The 14,489-nt window shown below is 38.7% G+C and overlaps 3 protein-coding genes across 3 annotated transcripts; 1 reads left to right on the forward strand and 2 right to left on the reverse strand.

The window, feature by feature from the left end:
- Positions 1 to 385: 385 nt before the first annotated feature.
- On the forward strand, positions 386 to 9,685 carry LOC140764663 (cullin-1). Its single transcript, XM_073103345.1, has 20 exons — positions 386 to 557; positions 773 to 933; positions 1,020 to 1,119; positions 2,058 to 2,243; positions 2,434 to 2,481; positions 2,568 to 2,771; positions 2,854 to 2,931; positions 5,300 to 5,389; positions 5,489 to 5,569; positions 5,653 to 5,715; positions 6,912 to 6,947; positions 7,021 to 7,107; positions 7,186 to 7,335; positions 7,410 to 7,465; positions 7,576 to 7,696; positions 7,767 to 7,928; positions 8,118 to 8,261; positions 8,347 to 8,565; positions 8,651 to 8,818; positions 9,117 to 9,685. The coding sequence occupies exons 2-20, from the start codon at positions 794 to 796 to the stop codon at positions 9,216 to 9,218; spliced, it is 2,235 nt and encodes a 744-aa protein (XP_072959446.1). The 5' UTR covers positions 386 to 557; positions 773 to 793; the 3' UTR covers positions 9,219 to 9,685.
- Positions 9,686 to 10,728: 1,043 nt separating this feature from the next.
- On the reverse strand, positions 10,729 to 11,199 carry LOC140764430 (uncharacterized). Its single transcript, XM_073102998.1, has one exon. It carries the CDS (start codon positions 11,197 to 11,199, stop codon positions 10,729 to 10,731), a length of 471 nt encoding a protein of 156 aa, XP_072959099.1.
- A 1,294-nt stretch (positions 11,200 to 12,493) lies between these two features.
- Positions 12,494 to 14,406, reverse strand: LOC140765415 (protein LATERAL BRANCHING OXIDOREDUCTASE 1). The gene is made up of 4 exons (XM_073104491.1): positions 13,736 to 14,406; positions 13,375 to 13,622; positions 12,952 to 13,276; positions 12,494 to 12,872 (listed from the first exon to the last, which is right to left on the reverse strand). The coding sequence occupies exons 1-4, from the start codon at positions 14,003 to 14,005 to the stop codon at positions 12,615 to 12,617; spliced, it is 1,101 nt and encodes a 366-aa protein (XP_072960592.1). The 5' UTR covers positions 14,006 to 14,406; the 3' UTR covers positions 12,494 to 12,614.
- Positions 14,407 to 14,489: the final 83 nt, after the last annotated feature.

The raw sequence follows: 14,489 nt of genomic DNA on the forward strand, positions 1-14,489 counted from the left end.
ATAATGTGAGTTAATTTTATCCTAACAACTAGGATAAAATAGATAGTATTTTGCTACATTGAAAAATAAAAGTATTTTTAAAATAATTCTTATTTAATTTTAAAAAATAATTCTTCAAGATACTAAATTAATTTTTATATATTTTAAACTAAGATAGAGTAATCTTATAAGACGTTCGAAGTAAAAGAAATAGTCTCAATGATAAAATTTTATATGATAAAGAGTGAGTAATAATAATAGGAGTAAAACATAGGGTGTTTTTTATAAATGTTTCTATTTTTTTGGAAGACAGGTCTCAAAACAAGATAACCCGATAAGTTGGGGGGCGGAATGCAAATTGCGCTTCTTTATTACAAGCTTCATTCCGATCTCTTTTTATTTTGCTTATTTTAATAGCTTAATAAAGTTGTTGTTCGTTTTTCAAGAACTCCGTCGGGAGCGGTCAGCTTCCTCCGCAGCTCCCAAATTACCGTTTCTTTGACTAAAATTGAGGTTAGGGTTTCAAATCCAAGGCGCTGGCAATTCCTACTTCTTCCTTCGTTTGGCTTCCAAATCAGGTGCTCATCATCCCATTCTTTACCTTTCCCTCTTTTCCTTTGTCTCTTTGTAGATTTCATCTCTTGCTTCGATTTCCATCTCCTCTTTCCCCATGCTTGAAATCGGGATCCAAATTTGTTTCTCATTGGCCGAACCAGTCCGGTTCCCTCTAATCCACAGGCGAAATTAGGGTTTTGGATATATTGATTTCTTAAGCTCTTGATGTGTGTTTCAGTTTTGATTGGAGCTCAAGATCATGTCGATGCACGAGAGGAAGACGATAGATTTGGAGCAGGGATGGGAGTTCATGCAGAAAGGAATCACCAAGCTGAAGAACATCTTGGAAGGGCTCCCCGAGCCGCAGTTTAGCTCGGAGGACTACATGATGCTCTACACGTATCCTTTCTCTTTACAAGTTTAGGGTTGCGTTCTCTTGATTCTTTTCGCTCAATTTGGTTTGTTTCCTTTTACTGGTGGATTAGGACTATATACAATATGTGCACTCAGAAGCCCCCTCATGATTACTCGCAGCAGCTGTATGATAAGTATCGAGAGTCGTTCGAAGAGTACATCACTTCAACGGTGAGGAAGGCTTTCTAGTTTTTTTTCTTCTGCCTCTTTCTCTCTGTTTTATTTGTCTTTTAGGTTTAATATGGAAAAGCATAAGCATTGTTCTTGCAATGTAGGCTCCATACAAAGCAAGTTTAATATGCCTGATATAACTTTGACAGCTCTACAGTGGTTTTATTTCTGATGGAAATAATCATTTGCCTTTAAATCCTGTTTGTGTAGTTTTAGAACTGAAGTACCTGATATTTGGCGTGCAAATATATGGCTTTCCTCATTCTAATAGCTGAAATTATGATTGACATTTTCATTGGAGGTGTCTTCTTTTAACTGAGCATGCACTGAAAATGTGGTAAAATTTATAGAAGTACTTGGAAGCGAAATGAGAATGCTGTAGAGTACCTGATATTTCATTTGGGCCTCTGGAATTTGGTCCTTGGGGATCATAATCAATCCACGAGATTCCTTAGGTGGATGATGCAGAGTGATCTGATACTTGAGGTCTTTTTGAGTTTTTTTTTTTACTTCAGTTACAGTGCATGAAATTTAAAACCTGTTGATCTTTTTTCCCTTTGGCTGTGCATGGAATGGAAGTCATTGTATCAGCTCTGATATTCTCATTCAATATATAGTACTTCAACAATCAAGTTTGGTGCCCTCAAACTTCCTTTTAATCCCTAGAAAATGAATATTGTGGGTTAACTTTTTTTAACAGAGCTAGGGCATTGCTTACATATTTGGAAGCCTCAGTAGCTTGATTTCTACGTTGATAATAGTCATCCAATTCAGCATAGAATTTGTACAAATTGAGCTTTTTATCATGCTCATATGCTTTATAAACATATACTGCTGCTCTCTCATTCGAAATGGTAATTACATGTTTCTTTGGTAGTCTTCTGTCTGTCTAATGCTCACAGTTATTCTCTTTAAGCAGCTCTACTTTCATCATTCAGGTGCTTCCATCTTTGAGAGAAAAGCATGACGAGTTTATGTTGAGGGAACTCGTGAAAAGATGGTCAAATCACAAGGTCATGGTCCGATGGCTATCACGTTTTTTTCACTATCTTGACCGCTACTTTATAACTCGAAGGTCGCTCCCTGCGCTCAATGAAGTTGGGCTTACTTGCTTCCGCGATCTGGTATAGGAGGATACTAACTTCACAAATTTTTTATGCTTGATTGTTCAAGTTTATTTCCCTCATATTATATCTTCTCTTTGTTAATGCATACTCATACCTTGTAAGTACTCTGCATCATCTATCTTACTGAGCTCTGCAAAGTTCTGATGCTTCTTGGATGATTTGTGATTTTCCTTGTCCTCTATTACAGGTTTATCAAGAGATTAATGCTATAGTGAGAGATGCCGTGATCTCTTTGGTATGTGGATGTTGAAAGATGGAACCATGTATTTATCTTTGGTATAATGTCATTATATCGTCCTTAGCATTATTTTCACTAAGCAGATTGATCAAGAGCGTGAGGGGGAGCAGATTGATAGAGCTTTATTGAAAAATGTTTTGGATATTTTTGTTGAAATTGGATTGGGAAAAATGGATTATTATGAAAATGACTTTGAAGCATACATGCTTAAAGATACTGCAGCATATTATTCTCGGAAAGCTTCGAACTGGATTTTGGAGGACTCATGTCCAGATTACATGTTGAAGGTATTTTCTTCTAGAATATGCTTGAACAACAAGCATGAAATTTTTCTTAAAATTATGGTGATGACTTCTTGGTTTATTTCAGGCAGAGGAGTGTTTGAAAAGGGAGAAAGATAGAGTTTCGCATTACTTGCATTCAAGTAGTGAACAAAAATTATTGGAGGTTCATCCTATTCAAGTTTTTAACTTATTTATTTTGATTACTTTTTCCCTTAAAAAAATCATAGTTATCTATGCCAGACTCAAAATTGAACTTGGCTAAGGGCAGAATCCCTAGTCTATTTGTCAACCTTGTTGCTCAACCAGTCTACCACTAGTTTGTACTTTGTACAGTATAATTGAAAAAAATTTAAAATAAAGACAATAAAATAACAAATGTAAATTGACAAAAAATTGCCGTACTGTTATTCATCCACATGTTAATTTTCGGCACTTGCGCAATCACTTTCCAATTGACAACTCCATAATCATATATACCATATGTGCATTTGGTAATGTATATCAATATTTTCTTTTCCATTTGTGTTCACACTGACTTTGGAGTTGCATAGAATGACATTGTATTTTAGGATGATAATGAGAACTTGATATCGGTAAATTTGCAAGACATCTCATTCTGCCATCAGTATCTTAAAATCATGAAAATTGGTTAAGTTCCAAGTTCATTTTCAATGATGACATCATATGCACTATAAGTGTCTCACAACATTTTAGTTTTAAAAGGAACAGCAACAATGCATTGAAGGATTACATGAGCTTGTTAGCTTGAAAGAAGTAGATATTTATATTTTGCGGTAATTCTATTATTTATCATCTTATGACCTTTTATGCTAATTAGACTATTGACGTCCGTAAGGTAAAATGCAGTTTCTTGAAGATTCACCTACATGTTCAGCGCTTCTTTTGTTAATTAAATCCTCTCTCAATAAGAACATCCTAATGAATAAGTCCCTGGCCACCATTGTATGGTATGGTAAGGACAAGATGTACATAGCTTTACCCCCATAGTTAAAATCCTCTTTTAATGGAGACATTCATGTAATGAAATAATTAATAAAAGTTTGATGGAAGCTGTTGCTGCATCTACCAGAGGATGTCAGTTGTTTAGGCAGATGTACAACATGGATATTTAAGTCTGCATGTATTTAGGTGAATTTTTGCCACATTTATAGTGATACGATGGATCAAGCGCTGCCTATTTTTTTATTTCTAAATTGAGCCTGCATCTTTGGGGTGCTTGTTCTTGAAAGACCAGTATTCTTATTAGAATAGACTTTGAGCAGTTGCCGTAGGTTTGATTCAATGATGCACTTTCGACTTATCAAATCACTGTTTCTCGAGCGAAACTTTGTTACACATATTAATTTGCAATACTCTAACCCTAGTTGCCATACTGTGGAATCTTATTTGAGATAGCTGACGTGCTCATGCAACCTGCTTTACAGAATTAAAATCTAGGAAAACTGGTTGCTCATGGATACCTGTATTTTGAGGCTGAGGTTGCATATTGCGCTCGTCACGATATTGTGAATCTGTTGTTGATTTCATTACCAAGTTGAAAAATAAAAAAGAAGGTGCAAAATAGAGGGTTTAGATTATTCAGTATAGAGAAGTAGACTATTAGCATTGAGGCAAATACAAGTTCACGATTTGATAGGAAAAATGAGAATAGCAAAAGATCTTTTGCTATAGTTTCTGAGAACTGTTTGTGGAATCTGGGAACAAAACCTTATCCTTTTATTTATTAACACAAATTGCTAACATTTCAGCGCATCTATAATTTGTGTATAGTGCACAATGAATAACTTACAATTAGGATCCTTTCCACACTATTATCACTTTGAGGATAATTAAATGTGAGGCAAATTCTAGATGGGAACATATGTTGTATTAAGGGACAGATCATATGGGTCAAAGTAGAGGAAGAATTCAAGAGGAAGGGATCAGTTATATTGTGTAAGGATTATGGATGAAGATAATAACAGGAAATTAAGGCACTCATTTTAGTCCTCCTCAACAATGACAGTGACCTTAAACTTTGTGCTTGATGTAGTAGAATACAAGCTGCTTGTCAGTGAGGCTGAATCTGAGAAGGACAAAGTTAACATTTGAAAATAGGCTGACATTGAGCCTCTGTAGGCAAAAGAAGATACGGTTTCCTCTTGTCTTTGAGTCTATTGCTGCATTTGTCACAGTCCATTTATGATTATTAACTCATATCATACAGTGCTGTTATTGTGATCAATTCTTAACTCTTTGATTGGACTACATGTGTATATTTTTCGGGCATAGAAAATTGACTGCAAGTGTCAACTGGATAGTCTAGATTATGGTCTGAGTGCTAGGTTTTGCTTCTTTAATCTGGTACGCCCAGTCTATTGACAAAAACAATAGGATTAGTAAACTTCTTCACCAGTCCAATTGTCTGACCTGCATATCTTATCTGATGATATTACTAGCCTCTAAAGTTATTCTTTTACTTGACAGTTGATGATTCCTCATACATTGTTTCACGATTGCTATGCTTGTAGAAAGTGCAACATGAGTTACTCTTTGTATATGCAAGTCAACTTCTTGAGAAAGAGCATTCTGGATGCCATGCCTTGCTGCAGGATGATAAGGTTAGTGCATATACATGTATATTCCTTATTGTAAAATGAATGCAGAGCATCATGGAGCAACCAGACAGTTTCAATGCTTTATCATTCTGTGCTTGTTAGGTTGATGACTTGTCGAGGATGTACAGACTCTTCTCTAGAATAAATCGTGGGCTTGACCCAGTTTCTCAGATATTTAAGCAGGTCAGCATAACTTTATTATCCTGTAAAAATAGTTGAAAAGTGTTTCTTTTCCTCGTTGATTTAGCGAAATTTCTGATCTGCAGCATGTCACAACTGAGGGTACAGATTTGGTCAAACAAGCAGAAGATGCTGCAAGTAATAAAAAGGTCAAAAATATTCTGATCCTCTCTTCCTCCAAATGGACTTTCTTACATGCATTTATATAACTCATTCAGTTCTTGTAGGACAAAATTACAATTGCAATCTATTGTCATTGCATACTAGTATGTAGTATTCAGTGGGACAAAATTCTACACAAATTGTGGAAATTTAATTTCATAACTTTTGCATCTGAAGTTACGAATCCATAATGAAGAGACATAAAAAGGTAATATGTTGACCATTGAAAGTAGATCTATTCTTTAATAGTAACATGAAATATCAGGACAGTGGGTTGTAAATGATGTTTGTAACTCCTGAGGTGCCAATGAACTATTGGTGTACATAAATCAAAAGGCAAAGGTTATTTTCAAATTGGTAGTATATTTTTATGCTAACTATATTCTGTTGGCCTTATTCCTCCTCTCTTTCTCCCTCTTTTTTGTCACGAGAAATTCTCCCACAAGCCCTCGACACTGAATTCTTCATGGAAAGAAAATATAAGATCAATAAAATCTCTATTTTGTTGCATAATAACCCATTACTTATCACTGGGTGATGAAGAACATCAGAAATTACACAGGTTAGAGGGTGTTCAGTTCAGTACAGCAAATTGTCAGAGGGTTGTTTTTCCATCTTTTGTCTAATGGTTTGTATGTGAAATTTCTAAGGTCCATATCTGAAACCCCCAAGATAACCATGTTGCTTTCCCGCAGTACTTTTGTAGTGACTGTATTGGTCATTTAATTTCTTATCCATTCTGAGAGTGGGTTTCTACTTTCTACCTCGGAAGGAAATGTGTCATATTGAAGGCATAAAAGGTGCTGGACTACAAAATGGCTGAATAATGTGCAAGCAATAGATGCTCTTTAATTCTCATATCGCTACCAAGCTTCTTCCATGTTATTTGCCTTCAGAAGAACATTATGAAAAACCAGGGTTTAGATAATCTTTAATTGGTGTTGTTTCAGATATTGCATGCATCCGCTCATATCAGAATCAGAATTTATGTGCTTCTCAGCTTGTATGCATAGTATTTTATGTATTTTGTTAAATAGTTAGTTAGTAACCTTCCTTGCAATAATGGTCTAACCAACTACTGTGTTTTCATTTGGATATTTAGTCGATCTTTCTTCTTGCATAAGGCCGTGAATTTATTTTTTTCTGCCAGTCTAATATGATGAATAATATGGTTCTTTTTCAGGCCGAGAAAAAAGATTTGGTCGGTTTGCAAGAGCAGGTAATTGCATTTTATGGTCAATATGACGACTGACTGAGGAGCGGTTTTATTGATGATAGTATCTAGTTTTCAGGTTTTTGTTAGAAAAGTAATTGAGCTCCATGACAAGTATTTGACATATGTGAGTGACTGCTTCCAAAACCACTCTCTTTTCCACAAGGTACAGATTTGCACACTATTTTGTTTGTTTGGGCTCCATCTTCATATTTGTCCTCTAAACTTTTCTAGTCTTTATCAGGCATTAAAAGAGGCTTTTGAAGTATTCTGTAACAAGGGAGTTGCAGGAAGCTCAAGTGCCGAACTTCTAGCTACCTTTTGTGATAATATACTTAAAAAAGGTGGAAGTGAAAAACTAAGTGATGAAGCTATTGAGGAGACGCTTGAAAAGGTCACTTCCTTTTCCAGCTGCTATTCAGTTATTTTATGACACCTTGCTTCACATCATCAATGAATCTTTTACAGGTCGTCAAATTACTTGCATATATTAGCGACAAAGATCTTTTCGCGGAGTTTTACAGGTGCAAGCTTTATCCTACATTCTGTCAAGTGTCAACAACAAACAAGCTTGCTTCAATTTTAACTTTTATATTTTGCTTTCTGTACACCCTCCCATTGTAATTATTGGCAGGAAGAAACTTGCTCGGAGGCTGCTATTTGACAAAAGTGCTAACGATGACCATGAGAGAAGTATTTTAACAAAGCTTAAGCAGCAATGCGGAGGGCAATTTACTTCGAAAATGGAGGGCATGGTCTGTTAGTTTGACTTTGTTATTAGTTATCTGTGATAATATTTGTGTTCTCTTACATTTTCCTTTTCAGGTAACTGATTTGACACTTGCAAGGGAAAACCAATCAAGTTTTGAGGAGTATCTTAATAGTAACCCTCAGGCAAATCCTGGAATTGACTTGACTGTGACTGTTCTAACGACTGGATTCTGGCCAAGTTATAAATCCTTTGATCTTAATCTTCCTGCTGAGATGGTAAATTTTTTGATATTATACACTTCTTTCTCACTTGCTTCTTTTTTCCAAATATTGTTGTTTTAAGTGGAGTGTTCTTTTGGCACATTTCCACGGTTTTCCAACAGGCTTGAGTGGTACAAGACTATCATTTTGCAAAGTTGAGATAGTACCTTTGGTTCATAAATTCTGTGCCTATGTTATATGTAGGTTAAGTGTGTTGAAGTTTTCAGAGAGTTTTATCAGACAAAAACCAAGCATAGGAAGCTTACGTGGATATATTCATTGGGTACATGTAATATCAATGGCAAGTTTGAACCTAAAACCATTGAGCTGATTGTGACAACTTATCAGGTAATGTTTAAGCTCTTTATCTCATATATGAATTGAAGCTCCATGGCTATTCGTGTAATTTTCTGATACATCTTTCTTACCGCAGGCTTCTGCACTGCTGCTTTTTAATTCTTCTGATAGACTGAGTTATTCAGAGATCATGTCACAATTGAACTTGACAGATGATGATGTTATCAGATTGCTCCATTCTCTTTCATGTGCAAAATACAAGATTCTTAACAAAGAACCAAGTACTAAAAGCATCTCTTCAACTGATTATTTTGAATTCAATTCCAAGTTCACTGATAAGATGAGAAGAATCAAGGTAAAGTATTTGTTACCTAATCATTCTTTAAATGTATTCTTCTGGATATACTTATTCAAGTTAACTTGTCATCTTTGATCTGTAGATACCTCTTCCTCCTGTGGATGAGAAGAAGAAGGTCATTGAAGATGTTGACAAAGATAGAAGATATGCAATTGATGCTTCCATAGTGCGTATTATGAAAAGTCGTAAAGTGTTGGGTCACCAACAGCTAGTTATGGAATGTGTCGAGCAGCTTAACCGGATGTTCAAGGTATAGAGCTTTTCATGATATCTATTGTTTTTTTTTTCTTGAAGAATATTGGTTTAAATATAATTTGTTGGTATCTCCTTACTATCTACAGTGTATGGCTAAATATGCCTTTTTAAGGTCCATGTGTTTATATTCTTGCTTTACAAATCAGTAATTAAACATCAAAGTTCCTTTGACATTATGAGGCCAATATCCTTGAGTAAATTAATAATTTCAGAGTTTGTTTCTGGCAAAAGGATTTTTTTTTCCTGATGTTTGTTTATCATGGTAAGTCAAGTTTTAATTATGTGATGTGCAGCCCGACTTCAAGGCAATAAAGAAAAGAATAGAAGACTTGATCACAAGAGATTATTTGGAGAGGGACAAGGACAATCCGAACTTATTCAGATATTTAGCCTGAATAAACCTTTTTCTGTTACTGAAGGAAAGTTCTCTTCCACCATTTCTTTCTGGGAAGCTGCCAGCAATAATGTAAACTCTCTATTGGTTATATCTTGGAACAGATGCTTCTAACTTATTTTGCTGCTTGAGAGATGAAAGCCAAGACACATAACTACATAAGCCTTCTTGTACATTATCCTCGAAGCCAGGTTTGGGTTACTTCCTAGATCCCTTTCCCCTTACAGTACGAATGAAGCTTCTGAATGTGAAATGCGCAATCGGAACTTACTTGGTGCTGCATCTTGATATTATGTCAGCATATGTATTCTCTGAACTTGCTTTCTGCATTTATTTGGTTACAACTCTATTGTATTTTATTTGGCACTAAAGTTGTTTATTGGTCCATTGTATGACTCAAGTGACTAGCAAGAATTGGAACTCTTCACACAGTTACTTTTATATTATCTAAAGCTGCCTTGTGTTTCATTTGTTACAATTTACTCAGAAACTGTTACTCTGAGAAGGAAATATGTGTCTCCACTGCTCAGGCAGCTTTGATTGATGAATCGGTTTGACTGTTGCATCCTGTTTTGGTATTCCATTTCCAGAGGGCAAGTTATCACCATACATGGTGCTCGTTTTCCTTGCCCTAGATGCTTTTTCTATGGTACTTTTGTTCTATGTGGTTGGAGATGGAACACTTGCTGCAGTGGTCTAATGTGCATTGAGATATTAATGTCAATCATGATGTAATTGAATGATAGCTTGTGTGTGTGTGAAGGTTCAAGGAATTGTGGAGTATAGAAAAATTCAACGAATTAGTAAGGTTAGTGCAGCCATCGATTCCAACAGAGTATACTGAACCTGCTCCTCCCGTAAGTGCAGCCATCAACAATTTAACAGAGTGTAATAACAGTATAAAGTTGGGCTATTTTCTTTGCCTGGTCTGCTGCTTGGTTGTTCCTGAACTTTCGATGTGTTCGTCTGCTTGTTTTTCCTCTTTCCTGTGCTCTAGTTGTTGGAAAAATAAAGATTGACTTTTCCTTCTTTTTTCTCCTTTTGCACATACAGTGCATCTTTCTCTTTTTAAGCTAGTCTTGCTTTGTTTTTGTGTTTTGGCAGATATTATTTAGCTTTCTTTATTTCACACGTCTCATTTTTTTTTTCTTTGATTGTCAAGGAGCTGTACCCAGCTATGTATTAGTTAAACATCGACACGTAACTGCGTCGACAGCGATGAGATTATAAAATTCTGGGGGTGTGTGGCTTGTCCGCTCGATAGAGCTAGTGCCAGAGGCCACGCTTGCCTTAGCAGCAGCCTAGTCAGCAACTTTGTTTGCTTCTTTACCTACGTGAGTAAGCCTTACATCCATACACTCGTTCGCTAGCTCAACACACTCCTGCACCAGGTTACGAACGCGCCAAGGGCTGAGCTCTATCCTCTTCATGCATCTGATGGCCTCTAGGCAATCAGTTTCGATCTCCAACCTGTATTCTCTTCCGGTTGCCTTCAGTCCCAGTCTGATGGCCTATAGTTCTGTTTGTAAAGCCGAGCTTCCCGGACATGGCTCCCATACCGCCTGGACAAGCTCCCCAGTTTCGTCGCGGAAGACGGTCGCTACACCACCTTGGTAGGCGCCGGCCCTTAGCGTGCCGTCCGTGTTGACTTTAATCCACCCCGATTGCGGTGGTTCCCATCTCTTCTTACTCACTTCTTTCTGTTTATTTTCTTTGTTCCTATGCCTAAACTCCTTCGCTAGCGCTACTCCTCTTCTCACCACTACTACCTTCGACATCTTCTTCTCACCAAAAACTACTTCATTTCTACTTTTCCAGAGGGACCACAGTGTGCAGGCTATCGTCCCTTTGATCCGACAGTCTTCCTCCTTGTTTGAGCTCCATTCTCTTGTGATCCATTCTTGATCTATCCCTACGAGCTCCACCCCTACCCTGGTTCGCAGAATCTCCCACACCTCCCAGCTGTATCTGCACGTAAACATGAGGTGGTAAATCGTCTCGCGGAACAGCCCACACAATGCACACCTATCCTCTGATCCAATATGAATATATTAGAGATAAGCTCGCGTTGGGAGCCTGCCCCACATGAGTTTCTAGCAGAATAATCTGATCCTCGGACCTACCGGTAGCCTCCAGAGAATCCTCCACCCTTCCCAATGGTGCTCACTCTGAGGTTGTAGGGAGTGATAGATAGCTTTAACAGATGGAGTTCCCCACACGTCTCATTTTTGTTAAAGAATTTAGAATTGCATGTCAAGTACGGCTGTGTTGAATTATATGCACCAATTGCGATAGGCACAAAGCTATGCCAATATCACCTTCTTTTCATTTTTTAATTAAATTATAGTTTAACTTCCATATTCGCAGAAAATAAATGTTGCATTTCACGTATGTGAATTTTTCTGCAATAGAAATTGACGTGTATTTCTTTCATCTGATTTAGGTGTTTTTGGTTTCGAAAAGCTTCATAGCCAAGGCATGTTCTGTTTTGTAGTGCAGGAGAATTTGCCAGAAATTACAGTGCTTCTTTGATAGTCGTATTAGAATCCGTCGTTTGTTGTTATTCGTTTAGACTGTCCTGTCCCTGGAAAGCCCTAAACAGTGCATTTTTCATTTTCTGGAAAATAAAAAATGCTATCTGGTTTTTTTTTTTTTTGAATAATCATTTTGAGTGTAGAAAAGGAACTCATAAAAGAACAGGTGGGACCAGAGACACGGTGACCATCAATAGGTGGTGGGGGTCAAGAGAGGTGGTTGGAGTTGCACGGTTGGGCCGTAGATGGAGGACTGGAGGTCCCGCCAGAGATGAAGGTGAGCAGTGATAAGAATTTCTTTTTCTTTTTCTTTTTCTCAAGAAGTTCCTTATGCCGAGGCTCTTTTCTGAGGAGCTCTCCTTGCAACTAAACATGTCCAGTTGTCCATAGCATTTGTCTTTCTCATCAAAAGCTTTATTGCTATTACTACACAGCAGTTGTACAGAGAGATGATCCTCAGCATCTTAACAACTGCTTGTTTCTACCACTCTTGCTGCCTCATTCTATAGTAGTAACAGTCTTTGCTTCTCATGGCATAATATCCTCATCCCCACACTCCACTAAAAAAGGTTTTGGAGTTGATGGAGCTGAGCTCTCAGCCAATCATTATGCCAAACTTTAAATTGTTGTCTGGGAGGTGATCAGCTGATCGCGTGCATCTTTGATCGCAGGGAGTTTGATGACAAACTACAGGGAAAGTGTCTCACTTATACTAGATTCCATTTCCATTTCCATTTGTTGCTACAACTTCTTTATCCATTAAATTACCAGATTTACATGGCATTCCTCGCTATGATATTATACACTAGCATTCAGATACATATATATATACACATGTTACACAGGTGAAATATTTTTTCTGCTTAAGTTGATATGGGACTCTGAAGCTTCGCAAACTCCAGAGTCTTCTTCCCCTGCAGTTTGTTGGTGACGTAGTGGCGGCTGTACTCGCCGTGATTGTATCTCTTGTACTTGCATGGCTGGTTGTTAACTAGTTCAGGGATTGGCCCCAATTCCACCTCATAGCTGGGAGCATAAAATGTGACAATGGATAGCCTATCCCGCACCTCGTTTGTCACTGCTCTGTGTTCCACACTCTTGTACTTCCCATTTGTTAGCACCTGCAAGTTTGTTACTTAGCAAAGATCTCCGCACGAATTATGATGGGAATTTAAGCAGGGAGTTGTTTGATCCCCTTACCTCAAGTGTGTCTCCAAGGTTGATCACAAGGGCATTGGGGATAGGGTGGATTGGTATCCATGCATCATCCTTTAGGATTTGCAGGCCTATGCTCCCTGTGTCTTGCTGCAGAACAGTGAGGGCACTGCCATCGGAGTGGGAGCTCAGCCCCAAGACGAGGTCGGGCCGCGGGCACTGAGGGTAGTAGTTCATCCTCACGGCCTGCACGGCCTCGGCGAACATGTCGTTGAAGGTGCTCGGAGCCAGACCCAGTGTCTTGGCTATGTGCACCAGTAGCTTCTGGCAGAGCTCTCTTATCCTCACCGAGTAGATTTCCAGAGTCTCACTGCAGCAAGGGAAAGGGTTAAACATTTCTTCTATACCATGCCAGACGGGGTTAAAACTCTTGCATTAATGAGCTGAGATTCTTCTTTTGGGGTGTACCTGAAGTGAGCTGGTGTAGTAGGCCACAGTCTTGGATTCCTTATGAAGGCAGGTTGAACACCAAGGGCAAGCATGTTGCACCAGTCCAGCTTCTGATCCTCTGAGAAGACGAAGGCGTGGCCGTATCCTTGAATCGTCCCTGGCGCCATTGGATACTTCTCTTTCTCCTCCAAAGGCAGCATAAAAAAGTCTCTTGTCAGCTCCTCCATGCTTTCCATTAACCATTCCTCGATGCCATGGTTGACAACCTGCAATTATGCGCGCCAACTCATCTAGTTTAGTTAAATTCCACAATATATATATATATATATACATATAGAAAAGAACAGAGAAGATTCGCAGTAGCGCATCCTCAACGCACCTGAAAGAAGCCCCACTCCTCGCAGGCGGCCGCAAGTTTCCCCAATTCGTCTGTCCACCGACTGTTGGCGCTCCGTTCAAGCTTCGACATGTCGATGACCGGGACGCCGGAGGACGGCAGCAGGATGTTGGACCGAGCTGGCCTCTCGTCTGGGTCGCGGACGTACCTCTCTGGCACGTACGTGGGCTGAGCTCTTCGCAGCTCTTGTACGTCTTGGACGTGTCCACCGATTTTGATCTCGGGAGTCTTGGGGCAGAGAAGTGGAGCCATGGGACGTTTGAAGAGTTGGGTAGTAGGAGTAAATTAGTATCTGAGGGTGGTGGGCGATGTACTTTCTGTGAGATTGTGGGCTTTATATAGGCCCAACGAGATTGGCCTCGGCCGTCCATTGGTTTCGGTTTCAAGTGTGGGTGCATGCTTATGCTTCCATGCTTGCACTTTGGTCGTTTGGTGCGCTCGGGAACAAAGATGGGCCGTGTCTTGAGCGATTTGTGGTGGCCCGCCCTGTCAATTTGTTTCATGAGTGTTGGTTGAGGGGGTGGATGGATGGATGGATTCCTGAACTATAATTAGGAGCACTACTTGGCTCACCAAATTGACCACCAAATGTTACCCCAATTCAGGGGATTTTGCATATAATAACGCCCCCCATATTAGAACAAATATGTGACTGGTTTCCGCTAAGCTTAACCCTGTGTTTGAGTGTACGACAGAGAGAGGATTATTGATAAACCAAACTGTAGCCGCTTTGGTT

This window comes from Typha angustifolia, chromosome 8 (assembly GCF_048772165.1).
Source record: "Typha angustifolia cultivar Huaian chromosome 8, ASM4877216v1, whole genome shotgun sequence".
Taxonomy (NCBI): domain Eukaryota; kingdom Viridiplantae; phylum Streptophyta; class Magnoliopsida; order Poales; family Typhaceae; genus Typha; species Typha angustifolia.

Coding starts and splice junctions, on each gene's coding strand:
- LOC140764430 (XM_073102998.1), bottom strand. CDS start 11,199: ATGTTTACGTGCAGATACAGCTGGGAGGTGTGGGAGATTCTGCGAACC.
- LOC140765415 (XM_073104491.1), bottom strand. CDS start 14,005: ATGGCTCCACTTCTCTGCCCCAAGACTCCCGAGATCAAAATCGGTGGA. Junction 13,277..13,374: donor ACTACACCAGCTCACTTCAG/GTACACCCCAAA, acceptor CCCTTGCTGCAG/TGAGACTCTGGAAATCTACT. Junction 12,873..12,951: donor ACCTTGGAGACACACTTGAG/GTAAGGGGATCA, acceptor ACAAACTTGCAG/GTGCTAACAAATGGGAAGTA.
- LOC140764663 (XM_073103345.1), top strand. CDS start 794: ATGTCGATGCACGAGAGGAAGACGATAGATTTGGAGCAGGGATGGGAG. Junction 2,932..5,299: donor GTGAACAAAAATTATTGGAG/GTTCATCCTATT, acceptor CTATGCTTGTAG/AAAGTGCAACATGAGTTACT. Junction 5,390..5,488: donor CCTTGCTGCAGGATGATAAG/GTTAGTGCATAT, acceptor TGTGCTTGTTAG/GTTGATGACTTGTCGAGGAT.